The sequence below is a fragment of the Carettochelys insculpta genome, chromosome 1 (genome assembly GCF_033958435.1).
Source record: "Carettochelys insculpta isolate YL-2023 chromosome 1, ASM3395843v1, whole genome shotgun sequence".
In the NCBI taxonomy this organism is placed as follows: domain Eukaryota; kingdom Metazoa; phylum Chordata; order Testudines; family Carettochelyidae; genus Carettochelys; species Carettochelys insculpta.
The window spans coordinates 50,000,695-50,023,337 of NC_134137.1; the positions used below are offsets into that span (position 1 = coordinate 50,000,695).

At 40.1% G+C, this 22,643-nt stretch overlaps 1 protein-coding gene across 7 annotated transcripts in view; it reads right to left on the minus strand.

Annotated features, from left to right (window-relative positions):
• Positions 1 to 3,344: 3,344 nt before the first annotated feature.
• The window catches only part of LNX2 (ligand of numb-protein X 2), a 74,916-nt gene continuing 55,617 nt past the window's right edge, over positions 3,345 to 22,643 (minus strand). For all 7 annotated transcript variants that reach the window (XM_074985857.1, XM_074985865.1, XM_074985886.1 and 4 more), the window contains 6 exons: positions 20,717 to 21,085; positions 18,261 to 18,401; positions 16,026 to 16,203; positions 12,701 to 12,932; positions 9,832 to 9,990; positions 3,345 to 5,652 (listed from right to left, as the gene is read on the minus strand). In XM_074985857.1, coding sequence (XP_074841958.1) covers positions 5,517 to 5,652; positions 9,832 to 9,990; positions 12,701 to 12,932; positions 16,026 to 16,203; positions 18,261 to 18,401; positions 20,717 to 21,085 — 1,215 coding nt within the window. In that variant the 3' untranslated portion in view covers positions 3,345 to 5,516. The remainder of the gene's footprint in view (positions 5,653 to 9,831; positions 9,991 to 12,700; positions 12,933 to 16,025; positions 16,204 to 18,260; positions 18,402 to 20,716; positions 21,086 to 22,643) is intronic.

Below are 22,643 nucleotides of genomic sequence, written 5' to 3' on the forward strand. Positions count from 1 at the left end.
AGCCAACTTGGTGCTGTGTTTACAACGTAGGGTGATTTCAGCCCAGCTAAGTCAGTAAGCTGTGATGAATTCGTGTGTCTGTAGAGCAGCAAATAAATCATATTATTTTCTGAATGGTGCAAGAGAAGAATGGACATTGCAGAGCACATTTTTGGGAAAATAGGGGACTGCGGCTGCGTGTGGGCCAACATGCAAGTACAGTAGTAACCAAAGCTGGTAGAAGCTAGATTGGGTTGTAAATAGGCTACTGGGGTCCGAGCTGATGAACCCATCTAAGCAACCAGACACACCAGTGTAAACTGCATGTGTAGGGTGGTTGTAAGCATCTCAGGCTGGGAGCTGTAGCAGTGAGACATTGTAAGGCAACCAGGGATGCTGGGCAAATGGTGACACAACCTCTCACTGGTCCAGAATATGACAGAGGTCCTTTCACATAATATAGATTTGAAAATAAAAACGTCTCTAATATTTAACAAGATTCAAGTGACACCCAGTAAAGTGACACATACCTGGTTAACAGTATTGTTTGTGACACAAAAAAAAAAAAAAAAAAAAAAAAAATCAGGAAAGCGAGTTTAGATTTTTCTTTGATTCTGCATGCATTTTGCAGCAAGAACTTTCAGTTTTGCAATCTTGAAATGTTTCCTTCTGTTGTTCCTCATTCAAACAGGAAAAAAGCCCTTTAAATCATGAATCTGCATATTTTACTTTATTACAGTGAAAAGTCCTGTGGCACCTTATAGACTAAACAGATATATTGGAGCATAACCTTTCATGGGCAAAGACCCACTTCATCAGATGCATCTTTCCCCACAAAAGCTTACGCTCCAATATATCTGTTAGTTTATAAGGTGCCACAGGACTTCTTGTTTTTGTGGATACAGACTAACATGGCTACCCGTCTGATACTTACTTTATTAGTATGCCATGAGGCAAAATGAAATGTTTTATACTCTTAGCTGGAAAGCCACATGATTACTTAGGCCACGAGTCAGCAACCACCAGCCTGGACGCCAAGAATGGCATGCAAGCCGATTTTCATTGGCACGTAAGACTGGAGCTCAGCCCTGCCCCTCCTCCCACAGGCAGCTGGGAGCTTGCTCAAAGCCATGATACCTGTGGATTAACAAAAAACCAGCTAATGTTACCAACCACCACCTACATGATAAAGTTCTGCATCTTTATTCATTTATTAATGAAGCTGTTTTAAGTAGGACTGTTAGTAACTTTTGATCAGTGTCACAGACCTGGTTTATGCAGGCAATGTCTGAGCTGGCATCTTTTATCATTTAGTCGTATTGGCATCAAATTTCTTTCTTATTGTTGTTTCACAGTCAGCCCATGGGCATTCATCTGTCCAACCCTCCTCCTCCATTCAGGCTGGGGACTGGCATGAAGCCCCCAGAGGCTATCAGCGTAGATAGGATTGAACTAAAGAACATAGAGAAGTTCACGTATCTGGGGAGCAACATAACATATGATCAAGACTGTAAGAAGGAAATAGTGACCAGAACAGCAAAAAGCCAGAGCGATTCTGAAGGCGATAGATAAGACGTGGAAAAGCAAAGTGATTAGCTTAGGAACAAAGCTGAGCATCTTGAAAATGTGTGTATTCAGCAGCGTGTTGTACGAATGTGAGACATGGGTGATAAATGAAAGATTTGAAGAGAAGAATATTGGCATTCGAGAGGAGTTGTTATAGAAAGATCCTGAGAATAGGATGGATGCTGAAGGTCATCAACGAGGGAGTATGTAACAAGACACAGCTGAAGGAGAACCTACTGCAGAGTGAAGTTATAGCAAGGTACAGCTATTCAGGCATATTTGCAGAATGAACAACGAACAAAAAAATCAAGACCCTGGTGTTCAGCATAATGGATGGTTCAAACAGGAGAGGCAGACCCCACAGAGAATGGGTAGATGACATAGTAGACTGGTGCAGAGCTAGTCTACAGAAACTAAGCCACTCTGCACTGGACAGCGAAAGATGGAAGGAAATAGTGAGGGAGGCATCAGACAACCAACCAAGGAGCCCATGGTTGTTGATGAGGAATAGTAACTTTAAAAAGTATCACCAGCACTCGGACTGTACATAGGAGGTCAAAAGGTCAAAATTTGGCACTCTGCCTCAGAAAGGTTGCTGACCCTTGACTTAGACTAACTGTTACTTCTGGGAAAACAAAGTATACGGATTACTAGGTCCAGGACCTAAATGAATGGAGGTGCTTATGTTAGCATGGAGCAGCTGTAGCCAAATCCTTTTCTTTTTACTTTCATCTGAGATGGAAATGCTGGAGTTGATGTATTGGCAAATTCTGCAGATCTTTTTCTTTTTAATTGGGAAATCTCTTAGCTAGTGTATGGCTTCCTTAATCCCCTACCTATCATCTCCAGGATCTGGCCAGCACAGCTAATGAGGGTTTAACAAGAGCTTCAAAATTTGCTCTTTGCCTTCCTTAAAAAGAATCACTCCTGTTTGAGGGCATAAAGCTGCCTTCCCAGCAAGGCTATATTAAGTGTTCCTGTACCAAACCTGACTCATAGTGGAGTCATCATAATGATCAGCATCAGCTGGCACCAGAATCTGCCCTTGTGGGAGAGTACTGGAATGTGTGTTTGACAGATGAAGCTTTTTGGTGTTACCCACTGCCGCAATGTGAGTTTGACAGATGAATGATGCATTTTCGTCTGGTAAGTCTTAAGTTCCTGGTGTTATTGTTTTTGTTTTTTTTAAATACATGACACGAATTGCAGAGCCTGTCAAGCATATCGGAATGACCCCAAAATATCTCTATTATAGGACTGGCTTTTTGATGAGTGTTCATGGGTCACGAAAAATTGACCTACAGGCCACATGTGCTTTGCTTGTTTTGCGGCAGTGTCACACTGTTGACTCATATTTAGCTTGTGGTTTTCGAGGACTCCCTTTCTGCAGTATTCCTTTCTAGAATCACAGAACTGGAAGGAACCTTGAGAGGTCACTGAGTCCAGTCCCCTGTACAGGATCTATCACCATCTAACATCCATCCATCATCCCTGACCGATAGATACTTAACTTGCACATAGGTACTTCAAAACTTATGAAACAAATCTGAGGCTCCAACTAGGATCAAACTCACAACCTCTGGTTCACAAGGCTAGTACTTTAACCACTGAGCACTGAACACACATTTTGTATGTATAAAACTGATTGCTCTTTCCTAAGTGGACTGCTTTGCATTTGTCCTTATTGGCCTTCATCTTGTGACTAACCAGAGAAATATATCCTTAAGCTCAAGATGAATTAACTTATATGCATTCTTTGAAAAGAGAAACACTATACAGAGCTGTTAAAATTGGTAAAATGGACTTTTATTTTCATTCATTTTTAATAATACCACACAAATAGATAGCAACATCTGAAAAATATCTTGAATAATTAAAAACAGAAGGCACAGAAGAAAAAACAAAACAAACCACAAGATCATAAGAGGAAAAAAAAAACCCAAAACACAAGTTCAAGAAAGGGAGCCTCTTTGGAATAAATTTTCATCACAAGACACTGTGATCAAAAGCTATTCCTTAGTGGAACCAATCATATGAGCACAACTTAAACTAAATCATGCTTTCATGATTAAAAAGAGAAACAAGGGTAAAAGTTTGGCTTTTGTTAAGATTTTGAATATGAGGTCACTTCAAATGAAATATTTTAAATGCATCGCAATGGGCAATATGTTTCTTAAATTCTATTCAAAGATATACTTGGCTAAACCTCATACTGAAAACAAACATACAGTTAAACTATTTCTGGAGTGGAAGAAACATGTTCTCATCTCAGCTTGGGATATCAAACAAATACAGCCTTGAACTGCTTCAAAAGCAAATATTCTCTGTACAGTAACATATTGCATGGGTATGAGAAATTGTTCTGTATCTTGATAGTGTGAAAGCAAACATCATATGCCACAGAGAGGAATAAAACTACTTCATTCTTAAGAGCTTTTACATTTTTTGCAAGAAATGGTAGCTTTATTTTTAAACCAAGCTACTGGAATCACTGACATGCGATAATATGTCCCAGTAATATAGCTAAGTCTTAAAATAAAATTCATGCTTCACAATTGAAATATGCAATGATTATGAAATACATTTGCTGATAATTAATACCATCATTACAACTGAGAAGTCCATTCATAATTAGTTCAGATTCTGAACGTGCTTTCTAAATGGAACACTTTTTCAAGTAGGCAGAATATTAACAATATACAGACTTTGTTCCAGATCAGCACATTAGTTGGTATGCTTTTACAAAAGGGTGCTTATCCTGAAAACATTATGGACAAAGCAAATCCTGCAAGTTACAGTTTTGCTTTAAAAATTATAAACAAAATTAAAAATATAAAATATTATCATTGTCAACAAGGGTTGCCAAACAAAAAGGATTTATCAAATACAAGACAGGTCTTTTCAGCATTTTATATGAAGGCATTTATCAGCAAGCGACAGAATAAGCAAAAGTTTGCAGCTCACTTTGCATTTGGAGTCCTGCCTTCTTACTTTGAAACAGTAACAGCCACTTCCAGTTTTCATTGTCTTTTTTTTTTTTTTTTTTTAAAATACCTCTCTGATTTACAAGGGGAAATCACAATAATGTTTCCACACAAGAATAAAAAGAGCTACTGACAAGCACAATATAAACAGTAAAAATGGTTTTAATAAAAAATGTTCATCAAAATTTTCTGACATAGCAAAACATTCATTTGGAAAGTAAACCCTAATTCAGCAGCCATTCGATCACAGGTGACCCAGGCTTTTATTTTTTATTTTTTATCATCAGCATTGTGACTGATTACTTCCACATTCATTTGCATTACAGGATACAAACCTTGTAATATATTAAATCATTTTCTAGCAAAGAGTGATTATTGCACTTTATAAAAATTCCAGTAATATCAGGCTATTATCCTACTCTACTGTGAACACTGATGACCTGCAACAAAAGTATGGGATCAATCACTTTCTTATGTGTAAGACAGGTCCTTGAATGGTTTTAATGTGCTGGAACACAATGGAAACACAAACATGAAAAATGCATTGCTCTTCATACCAATTTTTATTTTTATTTTGCAGCAGCAATGGATAGAACTTAATTGCATTACTGCTCTGAACCTTCTTGCAGGAAAAGAGAGTCTGTAGCTTACCCATTTTATGTTCCAATTCGGAAAAATACTAAGACAAACCCGAAACACCACAGAATCCTTCAGAATATTACTGTCTGGGAAGGCTTAATGACAATAATACCGTTACATGCACATGCCAGCTTGTAAACAATGAGCACAACGAACTTAGTAGACATGGCAGTTTCAAGATGGCAACATAGGTATTGTAAAGAGGTTGAGACCCCCTCCCCACTTTTAAAAATGACTATAGTAGTTTTTAGCCCTGCTTATTACCAGCTGTATCAGTAGAAAAAAAATGGAGGTTTTGTACCAACCACGTAGAAAATCAGCTGCTTGAACCAAAGCGGTTTTACAAATTTATACAAGGCTTCCAGGCCAGCAAACAACAGTCAAAGTTACTTTGTTTCTCTGCTCCTTCAGCATAGGGACTAGTGAGGAATGGCTCATGCCCACTGTGGATAGTCCATTTACAGCAACAATCATGTCACCACACCTAAAAAAGGAAACAAAGTGGAAAGCAGCTGGCAAATAACAGCACACAACAACTCAACACAAACAATGTGTAACAGATGGCATTTCATAGTAAGGGCCTCAAGGTTCTATGGGACTGGAAGTTCAGCTGCAAGAGCAAAAAGCATTCAATTAAAAAAAATGAAGCCTGACCTCCCATTGTAAGTACTCTGCGGAATTCTTGAACCCCTGGGGTTCAGCTCTGGCGTAATTCCAACAGTAGTTTTATGAGTTTGCTTATGGAAAGGTACCAGTATTGATGCAAGAATGGGAAAAGGGGAGACAAAAAGTAATTTACCTGGGTTAACTAGGAGATTAAAAAAATACATGTATACATAATTATAAATGTTTATATGTTAAAACATATATATGTTTATAGCATTATAACACACACTTCCATATAATATGCACTTACTGTAGCTGGCAAATCAGTGACACCTGTGGTTAAGACTGCTAAATATTTTCCAACATAAGACCCTGTCTTCAGTTGCATATAACTTTACCAGACTTAACCATTTATCAAAGCTTCCCATGCCTGGTGTCTGCTTGAGGGTGTGTACACAGCCTGCATGGTTAAATTTGGTAAATCTCTCTCTCTCTCTCTCTCTCACACACACACACGCACCCCTTAAATTTGACTTATTAAGTGTGATAAAGCACATATACAGGAAAATACAGCTTGAACCTCTCTAATCCGGAACACTCTCCTCTGGCAAGATCTGTAATCTGGCATGATTTTAGTTGACCAAGCGTTCACTTATTATGGGTGTGGCCAAGTTTCCCATGGTCCCATAAAGTTTGTTTTCAGCCACCAATCCTGGCTCTCAGTGTTCTGTGCTGTTATTTAGCTGTAATTTACACCTAAATATCTAAGAGCCCTACGTAAGCAGTGGAAGTGCTGGTAATGTGCTAGAAAATATTGACCTCCCATTGGTTGGTAAATTCTCTTGTTCGGACCAGTCAGGTCCCGAGGGTGCTGGACTAGGGAGGTTCAACCTTTATTAATTAAAATGACAAGTCTCAGACTGGTAGCTGTGTTAGTTTGTATGTGCAAATACAAAGAGGAGTCCTGTGGCATCTTAAAGATTAACAGATTTATTTGGGCAGCAGCTTTTGTATATAAAACACACTTCATCAGATTCAGCTGAAGAAGTGGTTTTCTCCCATAACAGCTTATGCCCAAATAAATCTGGTAGCCTTTAAAAGTGCCACAGGGTTCCTTGTTGTTTTAAATAAAACGGTTCAACTATTTCCAAAAATGAAGTTAATAGAAATGCGTAGTTTTGCCCACATTAAAAAACAAATCCTACAGATATTTAATTGAGAAGATCTACTGTCCCCATGCTTTGGGGCAAGGATTTAAAATTATGCGGGAAGGCATCTTTTGCCATTTGTGTGAAAATCTGCCCCAGTTTGGTCAAGTTATAAATATCTGTCAAATCTCCATTTGTACATTGTTTGTAGAGACTTGAGTTTAGCAGCTACATTCTCTTTAGATTCTTTCTGCCCTCAGCTTGCTCTGTCTTCACACTGCTCCTGTTTGGGACTTCACAGTATACGTTGTATCCATGCAGCAGGGGTTGAGTTGTAATTTCTCTGCAACTGCTTCTCCTGACTACTAGGCAGGCCAGAATTCTCTGACCATTATTCTCAATATTCCCAGGGCCCTGATAGACACAGGATAAGAGGAAACAGCCTGACTCAGAGTGCAGAGGAAGAGATGGACAGCAAGTAAAGAGAACACTTCCTAACTTTTAAGGTCACAAAATCAAGAACTCAAGGCTCTGTCCATACAACAAAAAATACAGTATGCTTTGGAACCAGAGACTTATTTTATTTGATATTTAAGGCCTTTAAAACTTAGGCTATGTGTACACTAGACATAGAAGTTGACCAATTGCACAGCTAAAATCAACTTATCAGTGGTTGATTTAAAAGTCTCTCTCTAGACAGAAGGTCGATAGGAGGGTTTCTCCCATCAAATATATTTAATTCTCGCTTCCCATTAGGCATTCAGGGATTGACTTCGACCCCAGAAAGAACCGTTTTGCACATGTGTGAAACAAAACCCCAGAAGGTCAACCCTGACCTGGTAAGATCTTCCATGGTAGTGTGGCTCTAGCCTATTTAGGATACTGCTGTACAGTGTCTGACCAGGAAAGCCCAGTTCTCTGGAATAAGGCCTGCAGAACGATAAATCCTTTTTTTCCTTAAGATACTTTGTAAAGAAACAGTAATACAGTAAGGTCTCAGAGTACGTGAACCCAGAGTATGCAACCCCGCTCTTACGCGGCTGACCCCCGATTCCTTCAGCAAATCCTGGAAATGCATGATTTCCAGTTGCACTTAACTTGCTCCCCCGCCAGCCCCAGTTCTACACCCCCCCACCAGCCCTGACTCCACATGGCCCTGGCTCAGCTCTCTCCTCAGCTCCGCTGACCACCTGCACATAGCTCCTGCTCACCCCGCTTCTGGCTTTAGCTCACCACCCCTCTGAGTGGCTCCAGTTCAGCTCCCTCTCCCTGCTCTGGTTCAAACCCCTCGTGCGCAGCCCTGATTCCATCCTCCCGCCCTGGTTTAAACCGCCCCAGCCCTGGGTCAAACCCCTCACGCACAGCCCCAGATCAATCCTCCGTGTGCGATTCTGGTTCAAGGAGCGCCCCCCTTCCCGCATGCAGCTCCTGTTCAAACCCCCCACGGTCTGGCTTGCTACCCAGGCAGGGCTCCGGCTTACCACCCCTGTGCACAGCTCCAGCTCAGCTCCACCCCTTACTCCCCTGCAGCCCTGACCCACCCCAGGCTTAGACCCCCTCATCTGACTCCCACAGCCCCAACCCACCAACAGGCTTAACCTTCCCCAACTGCCCCCCCAGCACCCTAGAGCTTACCTTTCTGCTGCTTCCCTGGCTGCAGAACGTGTGTTCTGCTGGGGAAAAAGCCGGACCCCCCACTTATGCAAAATCTGGGTTACACGAAGGTGCATGGAACTGAACCCTTGCGTAACTCGAGGGTCTGCTGTAGAGAGATTATTGTGTAGTAAACCTCCTTGAGTCACACAGAGCTCCAAAACCAGAGGGTATCACTCTTAGCAGCTTTGCTATTGCTATGACCTGAGTCATAAGATGCCCTCTAGTTCCTATGTCATTGGAACCATGCGTTAAGCTGTTCTGAAAATAAAGACTTCCTCATTTTGTAATCATGACATAATTCATATCTAGCCTGTATGTAAAACAAATATGGTACAATCGTCTACTCATGTTATCCAATCTTCACGGTCCAATTTACGAACAAGGGAAAGCTTTAATAAGCATTTCAAATCCTGCATCTGGATCAGGGATGTAAAATCCCGTTTAATTGGGGAGTGAGCTGCATACAAAGCAACTGATTCCAGTCGCATCATTTATTTTTAAATATCTGTTCAGGGTTGGAATGGTCAGCAGTTTTGAACACTAGGAAATTATTGTCTCTCAATTCCTTTTCTTCTTTTCGCCTTTGTATTACAGACAGGCCTAGACACACAACTGAAACTGGAGGGTGGGGTGGTATCTGTAGTGTGCCAAGTATTGCACACACGAACACACCCTGCCAGATTTGGGGATCCTACTAAAGTACCCTGTTTGAAAATTGGACCCTGCATGCCCATTGACTTTCACACTGATCTAGACTAAGTACTGTTCTAGCCTCTATCCGCTTCCCCACTGCTCTAACACGAAATTCTTCTTGCATTTTTAAATCCTGCCCAAAGAAGGCAGAGAGTACTATGCAAGATCCTGGGCCAGGCTCCACACCCTGGGCAAAGTACTTCCCCCTCTGCAGAGGACATAAGTAAAAGTGATGGGGAAGATGGATCAAATCAGAGTCTTATGGTGGAAAATGTTTCTAAAGAAAGGTTGGGTGAGGAACAATGACTGGAACTAAATGTTCCCACAAGTTCTGACTGGACCCACTTCTCCCCAGCCAAAAATCCTTCCGACTTCTCAGCACCACACCTACTAGATGTGCCAAGCTGCTTTTGAGAGTTGGCCAGCTCCTAAGCGAACACATGGCTGTTAGTGTCCCAAGGGTTGTGCGTAGTGTAATGAAGTCCTATATGAAATATGCCTTATAATCACCTGGTCCATCTCATTTAAAATACCATCTAAAAAGATGTGCTGGTACTTACTTTAACCTTCCATCAAAGTATGCTGGAGTTCCAAGAACAATCGTTTTAATGAAGAAAGGCTGGTTTGTATGATTCTCCTCGTATCCACCAACAATGCTAAAACCCCAACTTCCTAAATTGCTCCTCCGCAGCACAACATCATGGCAGCTATGAAGGCAGCTGTGGGGTGAAAGTGCAATGGGGAAGGAGAAAAATACATGCCATGTCAAATTTTTATGTTATGTACACCACTTGCTATATCACATCACTGCAATAAAGCAAGGAAGAGAAGCAGGGATAGTGGGAAAAGGATGCCAACTAACAGTGTTGTCAGGATGAGTCAACTTGTAATATTCACCATACTGAATAAAATGTATTGGACAAAGAATGTGCTGTTGGAATTATTGTTTAAATACAGTTAAGTCTGGAAAGTGGCAGTTCTAAAACAACATATGTTTATCCTCTTCCCACAAAGCAGCTTTCATATCCAATATGCTTCATTTGCAAGATGAAAGATGATTTTTTCTGTCAGATTAGGATTTTCCATCCTCAGTTTAGAACCTGAAAATTCATCTGCCTTCTTTGTGACTCTTCCTCGTTCATCACTCTCAATAATAAAAATTCAATAGTCAGATTTCAAATTTTTGGATGACAGAAAAGGCGAAGCATAAAAAATCCAGACTGTATTTGAGTAGCTATATTAATTTTGCCAGACCTAGGTATGCCAAAGCTAACATATATGTCACTTTCCTGACCATAACCACACTTTTACAGTGATAATGCATGTGCAAAATGTTTAAGGAATATTTTTCTTTTCATGGAACATCTTTATTTAAATCCAGAGAAGCAAAAAATGTTGAGGTAGGCTATGCATTGCTTCTCTGAATTAATTATGTTGTGCCATGCAATGAAGTACATAAAATTGAATTAAGGAGCAACATGTGGTTGTTTGTCATATGTGAGCAATAAATGGCTATCAATCTTGTGAAACAGATGTTTATCAGACTTACATGGCACTAGGACTACTTCATGGGAAGTTACATACAGAGAACTTGTACAGAAAAATCTTGAGGGAAAGAAAGAGGGCATGACCCTCGAAGCCTTTTCACAAAGCAAAGTGTTTGTTACGGCATGTAGTTCTATTTATGTCAGATTCACATTATGGTCTTAGATTTGGTCTCCCCCATGGTTAGCTGCAACAGGAGATTACCATGGGTCATGATTTGAATGTACTGCCACAACCCCATGCATGGTCACTGTTGAGCCATCCACACAAAACTGACACTGAAGACATATTACAGGATCATCAGGGGACTTTGAGAGCAACTCCCCAGTTGTCACTATTCCGCCTTGTGAAGATTGCATCATCACCAGCGTGGTGGGAGGCTTTCAGTAGAAGAAGACACAAAAACAGCTGCATGTTTCCAGACAGCTACTGAATTGACACATTCCATCACCTAACAGGTGGAAGTCCAGAAAGTGCTTTGCCTCTGTAAGTCCATTCCAAAATGCCACTGCGGAAAGCTACAAAGCAAAAAAAGTGTGTGTGTGTGGAGGGGGGGGCGGGGCAGAAATACAAATGGTCTTGGAGAAACTGTTTCCTTCAAAACAACTCCACACAGCTACTGCTCTGGAATGAAAAATACTGGTATTCTCTAAAATGAGGGAGTGCTGGGGGGCAAAAACTTGTGAAAATATGATAAAGTGGCAGCTGAGGAACAGCCCCACATGTGAATGTGGACAGCCTAGAAAAAACACTTGGAATGCTACTGCAATACCCTGCCAACATCCCTTAATCCAGAGGAACTATTTGAGATAATTGATATCACCAGATCTTGGCTGTGATTGTGGAGCAATAAGCTATAATAAAGATTTAACAATTCCATTCTGTTACTATCACATTCTACATGCCTTCTGTGGCCACATCTGCAAACCTGGGTGTAACCTTGGAACCCTTATATAGTGTGGAGTGTGATTATAGTTAACAGGACTGCATGCAGTAGTAAACACTACCCTTGATAGGAGGTGTTTCCAAGAATTAGGTCCAGTATGTCAATGCATCTACCAGAGAATGAAGAAAAGGATGACATGTGAAATCTGGTGATATCAGGCTGGCCAAAGCAAGTGTACTTGCAGTGAGTTTCAAACTGGGGTATTTGTACTTGATTGAGTTGGTGGTTGCTTTTCTAAGTAATATATGTGCAATCTGTGAATGCAGATTCATCTGTTCTAAGCTTTTTCTGCATGTGTGTTTAAGGCGTGTGATAAAAATCAACAATCAGTGAAAGTTATATTCTGTGAAGTCACTCATTGGCTTTGCTAAACTTTCTGTATATTAACATTGAGTGATTTGGGTAAGTTTTCTATTTAAAACTCGGGCATAACTTAGTAATCGCATTTCTCAGGGGAACTGAGCTGGTTATGTTAGACTTTTACCAATGTTTCTAAAGGGATAATCAGTGTCTTCTATCTTCTGGCTAGCTTCAAAGCGGATTGTAAACTGAAAGTGATTGCAGTAGGGAGGGCAGCAAGAGGATGAAGCAGGGGCCATAACTAAGCTGTTCTCTGCTTTAGTATTTAAATCAGTTTTAAGATTACATTAGAACTTCTGCAGCAGCACAAAGTGAAAAACACACTCAAATGAACTATTATTGCATCTGAGTGCATCTATAAGAAAGAAACCCATACACATGTTCCTTCTGCCCTACATATGCCACACAGATATGTTTATGGGACTGTAGATCAAAAATGAGCTCTCTGAACTTAAAAAACTCACCCAGATCCAGATACGTTTTAAAAATGTTTGGACAGGGACATAGCCAAATGCAGGAGTTAGGATTACAAAAGCAATGTAAACATGAGTTTCAACAGACCCTCCACTAATGAGTACCTTGGAAGTCCCAGCCACATGACCCAGGAGGGTGACCAGGTAGCATCATATTCATTTTCACTGATTGTGTTTGGTTGTCCTTCATTAGTCTGGGGCTGTTCTTCAACAATCTGGACCTCCAGTGCTTTGAGTGCCACCATTGAAGAGGTAGCACTGGCTTTGAGCATAGCCACGGCTTCACTATGACTTAGATTGGTCAGATCAATGCCACTAATATTCAGCAACACATCACCTGTTTAAAAAAAGCACAAATAAGAGTGGAAAGCATGATATGTATGGCCTGTTGAACAGCTGCCTTCCTGTGCTAATATGTGGCCTGTACTTAGTACACTTTACCCAGTGTCTGTTCACATCACTGTGTTAGCTTCCTGAGCCTAGACAGTCAGAAACAGGAACTCTCAGAGGTGTGAACTGCAGTATATTAACTCTGCAACAATTTGTAAACTCATAACCATCCCTCAGTGTTTAACCAGAAGGGGAAAAGGAATGGCAGAAAGTGTAAGGTAGCCAAGAGGGAGAGGGGAAATCTTTCAGAAGGCAGCACAGCAAGTGGGATATGAAAAAGGTACACTGATTTCCTTCCCCTCATGCACACTGCAGTCCAATCAGGAATCGTACAGGAAAAAATTATAAGGAAAAAATCAACTCTGGGGAAGAATCTGTAAAAACATAACTATCTGGTCAGTCTAAAATACAAAGGATTATCCGTGGGAATATTTGGTAAGTAAGAAGAAGTCACTTATTGTCTGAGTGGCTACAGTATTCCTGCTGCAGTGCAGAACACATCAGCAAAATCCAAAAGTCAATCAATCACTTTCCAGAAACTTCTGCATAGCAGGGATGGCTAAGGCTGCAGCGGCAGGTATCATATGAAATTTGTTTTGTAGTAGCAGCTTTAACATCACAAAAAGGAAAGAAAGTCACAGTTGTTGCTTCAATAAATGGATTTTAAAATAATGTTTAGAAAAAGATATTCTGCCCATGTATGCTGCAGTTAATGTTCCTCCTTTACACTGTCATGAAGAATTTCTTCCATGACCTCATTTTAAATTTGTATACTTCAGTTACTGTCCAAACTTTTGCCCTAAGGTCACTCTAGGCTCATAGGATTTCTAAGTCAGTGCAGTAGAAACAATTTATGTCAGGTTGTACCTTAAGCATTCTTCCCTCAGCATTACCATCATCATCATCATCATCTACCCCACACATGCCCCCAGCCCCTAATTCCTTAGCGAACTTCTTTCTGAAAAGCCTCGGACAATGTTGGCCTGATGTATCAGCAAGCTCAGTCTAGGTTTGACTAGGGATGAGGAAAGTGAATTACAGAAAGAGAGTATGGTTACTGAAAATGCCCTGCTATAAGCACAGTTAAACTAGGTGCCTGCCATCACAACAGATAAGTTGAGGAAATACTGAAGGTGGTATACCAGGAGAGAGATGGTTTCTCAGACAGCTACAGGGCTCAATCCATGTGACCAAAACCAAAATCAGGCTGATCTGGAACAATGATTCCTCAGCTGTCATCCCATTTCCCCTCCTTTACTTACGATATATCAATGACATCTTTATCATTCCAGCCCTGGGTAAAGAGACTCTAGAAGAATTTCACAGAGACATTAAAAATCTGCACCCCACCATCAACTTATGCCTTGACCACTCCATATGAGTGATACATTTCCTGGGCACTACAGTACAAACCAGTGATGGCCTGATCAATACCACCCTTTACAAGAAACCCACTGACTGCTGCACTTACCTACATGCTTCTAGCTTTCCTCATGCACACGACACGAGCCATCATTTACAGTCAAGCCCTGAGATACAATCACATCTACTCTGATCCCACTGACAGAGACCAAAAACTACAAGATCTCTGCCAAACATTCATAAACCTGAATTACCCACCAGGAAAAGTAAAAAAAAAAAAATCAACAGGGCTAGATGACTACCCAGAAACTAACTACTCCAAGACAGGCCCAAAAAAGCCAATGAGAGAACACCACTTGTCATTACCTACAGTCCCCAACTCAAACCACTGCAATGCATCCATAATGGCCTACAACCTATCCTGAATCATGATGCCACACTCCAGAAGGACCCAGGTGACAGCCTGTTCTTTCCTATAGACAACCTCCCAACCTTATGAGGATTCTTACTAGCAACCACAGGCTATACCACAATACTACTAATCTTAGAACTTTTCCTTGCAACAAGCTCCATTACCAACGTTGTCCATACCTCTATTCTGGAGATGCCATCCCTGGACCTAATCACATTAATTACAGAACCACGGGCACATTCTCCTGTTCCTCAACTAACATTCTATATGCCAACATGTGCCAACAATGCCCACACACCATGTATATATGACAGACTTCAAAAACGCTCTAGGCTATGGCTACGCTTGGCCAAAATTTCAAAATGGCCATGCTAATGGCCAAATCAGAGGATACTAATGAGGTGCTGAAATGAATATTCAGCATCTCATTAGCATGCTGCCGGCTGCCACACTTCGAAAGTGCCACTTTTGATCATGCACGGATTGGCTACATGTGGGTCCTTTTCGAAAGGACCCTGCACATTTTGAAATCCCCTTATTCCTATCAGCTGACAGGAATAAAGGGATTTCAACGCCTGGATTCAGGACAGCAGTTACCCGACCCATTATAAGGATTATGTTACGTACTTTGATGTTTTATTTAAATCTTAGCTTTCCCACCCCACATCCTCCCACCATCTCTCTGCTCTTATTTGCCAACCTTTACAACAATTTTTCTGATTTGTCAACCTTCACAACAAATTTTGGACTTCTGTGCTTTATACATTGAGTCTGTTCTGGTATGGCTATGATCTGAAGAAGTGGGTCTGTCCCACAAAAACTCATCACCTAAAATTATTTTGTTAAGCTTTAAAGTGCTACTGGACTGCTTTTTTGTTTTGATAGAATACAGACTAACACAGCTACCTCTCTTTCATTAAAAACAGGATGTGGGCGCTAAAATGAAAAATATCTGAAAAGACCCTTAATTCATAAGCGGATAACAGCCAACTTTAAAGAATATAAATGTAACAGCCAACTTTAAAGAATATAAACGGCCATTTCCTGATCTCATCAGGCTTCCCAGTTAGTATTATCTACACAGCCATTTCCTAAGTCAGGGAAAGCACGACATTGTACTGTGAATTTCCTTTAGTGGAAAATTTGAGAGAAACACTTATCATTACTAGGCTACGTCTGTTGAGAAACCTAATGAGACCTTTGAAAACAAATTCATCAGCAGAATATTTGGAAGACGCACATGCTGCCATTTGAGTCAAATCCTACCTCGTTTGATCCTGCCATCTCTTGCAAGACAGCCATGAGGTTGCACGCTCGTAACAAAGATTGGCAGTTCACCACTTTTGCTACCTCTGCCTCCTGCTACTGTCATTCCAAGGGATTCGTGTGGTTCTTTTTTCACAGTAATGTGCTTTTCTTGGCATGTAACACACTGGGAAAGATCCTGCAAGAAGGTAACAACTGCTACTTTATTTTAAAATTGATGCTTAATAGGTGCACAATCTATATTTAGGTAGCTAAACAGAAGAGCCTGATTTTTAAAGGTACAGAGACCTTACAGACCATATTGACTTCAGTAGGAGCTGCAGATGTTCAGCACTTTTGAAAAATCTTCAGGCACCGAACTATGGATCAGAAGTCAAGCTTTAAATATCCATTTCTTTTAAAGTTCACCTCTAATTTACCTACAATATGCTTAGACAAGATAACAGCACATTGAACACTAAAGATCAGCAATGCCCAGTTTGTGTTGTTGCACAAAATCCATATGTTCATACGGCTAGAGTCATGGCACTACGGAACACAGGACTTCTATGTTTTGGTGGAATTCACACCTCTGAAGCATATAATTTTTGTAGATATCAAACTCCACAGACTCAATATTAAATGAAAGAGTAGTTGTACTTTAAGATCAAAAGCCAACACACCTTTGAAACAGTTATGTGCATTTTCTTCCTCTTTCTTCTTTTAAAATAAGTTGTCTCCAGAATTGGGTTTGGCTTCACATCATCAGGAGTGTTTAAAACCTGAACTAAGGTCTTGTCTACATATGAAGTTATTCTGCAATAACTATCCTGATTAACTCCCTGTGTGGATGTTTTTTTTGAGAATAAGATTGCCTTATTACTAATTAGCTTAATCTACTCTGCAAGCAGATTAGGCTAATTTATCATAAAAACACTCCTGTTTCAGAATAAGAATGTTCTCACAGGATGTTATTCTTCAATAGCTATTTCAGTTTAAATTAACTTGCCTGGGTAGACAAGCCCAAATGTATTTCATTTGCTTAAATGCAGGCATCCTCACATACTGATATATTCAAAGCATTCCACATGCACCTCCATTGATCAGCACAAGTGTACAGAAAGTTTAGAAGTAAGATAAAACTACCAAAATAAGAAATTATACAAATTAAATCTTCCAGTTGTAGTTTTATCATTTCCTCTATATACGTGAGAAAGGGGAGAAGTACCCTTCTATATTACCAGTGCACAATGTCAGACATAGTTTAGTATTAGATTGGCATGCACATACTACTGTATGTGTATAAAGGCAACTTATTTTTATTTCTGTGAGGCTTTGTGCCCATCTATTCGCTGCTGTTATACAATTATGTAAACAGCATTCTTTAAAACTGCAAACTTGAAAGCCAAGTCTGGTTTACTCTTAGATGAAGAAGTTTGCGAATGAACTATATGATGAAACTCCGGTAGCCCTTTTCTGAAATTTCTCAATATTTTTGTAGACAATCCTAGTGAAAATCTGAAGTGCTCATACCTTAAGTGGTGAAAATATATTCAACTATCAAAACAGTTTGTTGAAAAAGGATATGAAGGAGGTCTAGAGAAGGCCTGACACTCTATGTGATTGGTCTGAAGAAGTGGGTCTGTCTCACGAAAGCTCACCTAATAAACCATATTGTTAGTCTTTAAAGTGCTACTTGACTGCTTTTTGTTTTGATAGTGTATAGACTAGCACGGCTTCCTCTCTGTTTCTATGTGATTATATGAGTAACTCAATTTGAAGAGCCAGAAGGGTGTTTTCTTGGAATTACCAAAATGTCTGAAGCATAAGCTTGGAATAGTATTTTGTTTTTGTAATAGGTCTTGTGCATAATGCCACACTAGATTCACGGAGAGTCTTCATGCCTTCCTTCACCCCAGCATACAAAATAAGCCAGTGCAGCAGCCACAGCTCTCTTTGACTCAGGGAAACAAAAAAACATGACTTTTCCCACCACAGTCAATGACAATTGTTTTTATGGCTGGTGGATATCTTGGGGTCTTGCAGTTCAATGGCTTGCACAGCAGGAATCCAAAGGATGCTCTTGAACAGCAATTCTCTCACATGGTAGTAACACATACCCCACTTTCCCAGACACAATGCCAGAGCTATCATTTGATTTTCTTCTCAAGACTTGTAGGTGTTGCTATAGCCAGCAAATCCCATTATCAAATGCTATTACATTTTCTTTTCAAACAGAGGAAGAGAAATACCAACCTTATGCGAACTGTGTCTGCTATGGAATAGTTGCTGCGCGTGGTGCTGGCTGCTGTTATGAGTCCCGGCTTCTCTGTGAATAGCGACCGTCTGCAATTTCACTGGTCTGGAGATTGTTAAATTCACCCTTTCCCCACTAGCCTGAGGGACATACATGCAAAATGAAAATGACAATAGTAATGAAGTTCACACTGTACTGTTAGTAATAAGGAGGCGAGTGATGCTTTTGCATTTACGGCACTGGGCTGGGACTCGAGAGGTCTCGGTTCAATTCCTGGCACTGCCTCAGACCTACTGTGATATTGGGCGAGTCATTTTTTCCTGTCTCAGTTCCACATCTATAAAACAGAGATACTAAATGTTTTCTTTCTCATTCTCTCTCTTGCTCATTTAGACTATAAACTCCTTGTCACAGGGTCTGTCTGTCTGTCTGTGGATGTATGGTACTTGGCACACTAAAGCCTCCAGTTTCAGGTGGAACTCTAGACACTTCTGTAATACAAAAGAAATGACAAGAAAAGGGGCTGAGAGACTATAATTTCCTAGTTTTCAAAACTACTCAATATTTGAAACCTTAATAGACATTGAAAAATAAAATTATTCATCTGGTATCAGTAACTTTGTATGCATATTCACAGACTTTGCTAAAGCTGTTGTCAAGAACATATAGTCAGACCACCAAATTGTGTAGTTTTCAGGACGACTGAAAAACTCAGCAGTTACCTTAATGTTTCAAAATTCCAACACCAAAATCTCCAAATGTAAAACCAATCTCTTTAAAATTCAATAAATTGAAAAATTTATGTAAAATATTACCATATTAATCTTTCCCCTTAATTACAAGAGATATTGAAAGGAAATTTAAATTAAATTGGCAAATAATCCTCATCAGTATCACAAGACTCCAACTGCTGTCATATGGGGATAATTAAATAATACACAACTATTCTCTATCTATTCCTAGAGTTTAAGTAATATGGTTTACTGGATGGGTGCATGGCTTAGAATCAGACACCTGCCCGCTCCCTCCCCCAGCTTTGTCAGAGATTAGTTATGTGACTACTGGGCAAATTACTTCCCTTTTTAATCTCCATTTTATAGATAGGAAAACTGTAGCACAATACTACCTACTCTCTTAAAGTTTTTCTGAGATCTACAGATAAAGAAAGTGATAAGTACACAGTATCATGATCTACCTTGATTTTTCCGATTAGACTCTGGACTACACTTAGCTCAGCTCATTTATATATTCAGTAAGCTCTGACACACAACGGGGGGAAACAACACACTTTTCATTTTTGGCTAAGTTCAGTTCCTAGGTTTTGTTTGAGGTCCCACAAGCAGGTGGTGTCTGCTGTGCATTTTGCACTACCTGTCCTGAAAACAACCCTGTATTCACAATATACATACCACATTAATAACCTTTGTACAAAATATGCCTTGTGAGGTATGATTTGATAGCTATAATTTGCTGTTAATATGTCAGGGTGAAATAAAGTAGCAACATTATATGTAAAGTTATGAAGTCCCCCTGCATGATGATGATAGCACACGTTCAAACTCTCACAAGTCTGACTAGGCAAAAAGTGTTAAACAGATCCATCTTAGGCAAAGGAATGTGTTTACCTCTCAATTTACATATAAGTAGTATATAGATCCTTGAGACAGCATAAGGAGTAAATGGCAGGAGACAAGGCAGGAAACAAAGCAGATCTGCATTACAGCACACACAGGGAAGAAAGAGCACACAGCCATATTCACCACCAGCCTGCACGTCACCTTCTTTACTGTCTGAGTAAACTTTGTTTTTAGGAGTAATCTTTAGAAGAATCCACTTCAAAAGTGACTGGACTATGAAAGTGAAGGCAATAAACTTCCTAAGGCATCTCTCCCACAAACCTATCACAACAAAGGAACCAGCTTTTTGACACAGGAGAAGATCCTGACCTGTGAATTTGGTCAGCAATGTTTCTGGGAACCTGTGGTAAGAATTTTACCATGAACCAAGTGTATCTTAAAGTTCAGCTACTAGACAGCATTTTTCTTTATTTCTCTGTAACCATTTCCGACTTTCATGCCTTTTACTTGTACTAAATCTCTTTCTTTGTAGATAATAAGGTTGTTTTATTTCTGGAAATAAAGGGAAACGGAAATAGCTAGAAGTCTGGCCCAGAGCTATATCACTAAGTTCAATCAACATGGGGATTTACATTCTGTTTCCATCTAATTTTTAAGTTCTCAGTAGTTTTCTTTGTTTTTAAAAACATACAACTCTACTAAATTACCAGAGCAACACTACTAGTAATGAATAACATTTGCCAAAACCGCTACAAAGTTTAGGCACAAGAAACAATCAGTTCTCTAGTGTACTATGCCATTTTCAGATGAAATTTAGCAATATATACAATGTTAAAGTTTCAGGCTGACTAAAACACCAGTTAGTGGACACAGTTTACCTGGATAATCTGAGCAGCAAGTTCTGGCGTCCCAAGTTTCAGGTCATGCCCGTTAATTGCAAGCACCCGATCATTGCTGCAGAGTCTGCCATCTTGAGCAGCCAATCCCCCTTCCAAAAGGTCGAGGATAAAAACTCCTGGCTCATCTGTTCTGCGCACTAATTTAATGCCAAGCTGTTCATTGGAGTCTCGTTTATGCAGCATCACCTGAAAGCCATCCTCTTGCAAAGACATGCTGTCAGCATGGTTGTGTGTCCGGCTTCCAAAGCGTCTCTCTCGGAGCACTGTGAGGTGCAGCACTGTGCAGGGCTGGGAAAGAATGGCTCGAGCATGGTTATGGGACACATTGCTGATGTCAAAGTTATTGACCTAGAAAACAAGAAATAAAGCAATATTGAAACCTATGTAGTTGTTTGTAGGTGTTCCAATAAAATGTTTGGTACTTTCGGAGAGCCTGTTACAAACCTCCAGTACCTGGAATTATCTATTTACCCCATTGTGTTCCCTCTGTTCCTCCCTTCATTCAATTCTCTCCTAGAAAAACCCTCTTTGGCTGTTGAGCCTGCAAAGCTATTCTACATCACCATTATGATTTAATAGCAGACTTCAACTTCCTGAAGGGGAGCTCTAACAACTGTTCTCAGTAGTGACAGATGGCGGAACAAGGAGTAATGGTCTGAAGTTACAGAAGGAGAGGAGGAGGTTGGATATTAGGAAAAACTACTTTACCAGGCAGGTGGTGAAGCACTGGAATGAGTTAACTAGAGAGGTGGTGGATTCTCCATCCCTAGAGGTTTTTAAGTCCCAGCTTGACAGAGTCCTGGCTGGGATGATTTAGTTGGGGTTGATCCTGCTTGAAGCAGGGAGCTGGACTAGATGACCTCCTGAGGTCCCTTCCAGCCCTATGATTCTATGCCATCCCCAGTATTCCCTGTAAGCAGAGTACTTGGGCAACCACCCAGGAGAGATTCAAGTGCTGCCCAGCTGATTAGCAGAGCACCTATAGCCATCCACAGTAGGCATCTTGTATTTCTACTTGTGGTGCACACCCACACATACATTGGTCCACAAACAAAATTTATTCTGCCCATGGAAAATATTACAGAGAACACTGGCCATCGCTACTGCAATTAATACATATTTCCACCACATTCTAAATTATTGCCGTTGTCTTGGTCTCCCAGGGCATTTGTGTGTGATCATTCTGAGTCGTTCACTATGTGTGCTTTTTGGGGAAAGAGCTCTTTGCTGTACTCATGTCTTTATAGAGCCATATACATTACTATCACTTTAAATATGAGTAGCTTTAAAAAGAATGTGTGCAATTCTTAAGAGAAAGAATTTTTAAGGATTAGTTTATAATCTTACAAAAAGTAAAATGTAGGTGTTTTCTATGAAAAAAAGCACTGAATATTTCAATAGTGGATCATCTCCAGTTGGGATAAGTGCTCAGACATTCAGCCAGGCAGATTAGAGGTTTTCAAGGCCAGGCTTGGCAAAGCCCTGACTGGAATGATTTAGTTTGGGAGGTCCTGTCTGAACAAGCAGCTGGGCTAGATGACCTCCTGAGGTCTCTTCCAAATCTAATCATCTATGATGCTATGATAATTGCCTGGTTTTGAATATAGGTTGGAAAAAAGTAAACTAAGCTATGTCATAATAATCTGTGATAATAAAAGGGCAGGTTTTCTAACATCAGGAAAAGGTTTTATTTTCTGAAAACCACGCTAATTTTAAAGGATACTAACATTTCCCAACTATGTCTGCCTGCTGGATTTTTTTTATATCTACAAATTCTACTAGATTATGGATAAATCAAATACTTCTATTACAGTAATGCCCAGCTATGCGTGATTTCAATTTGCACTTAACTTACATTAATTTGAGTTTAGTGCAAATCAAAAGTGCTCCCAGACGCTGCAGCGGT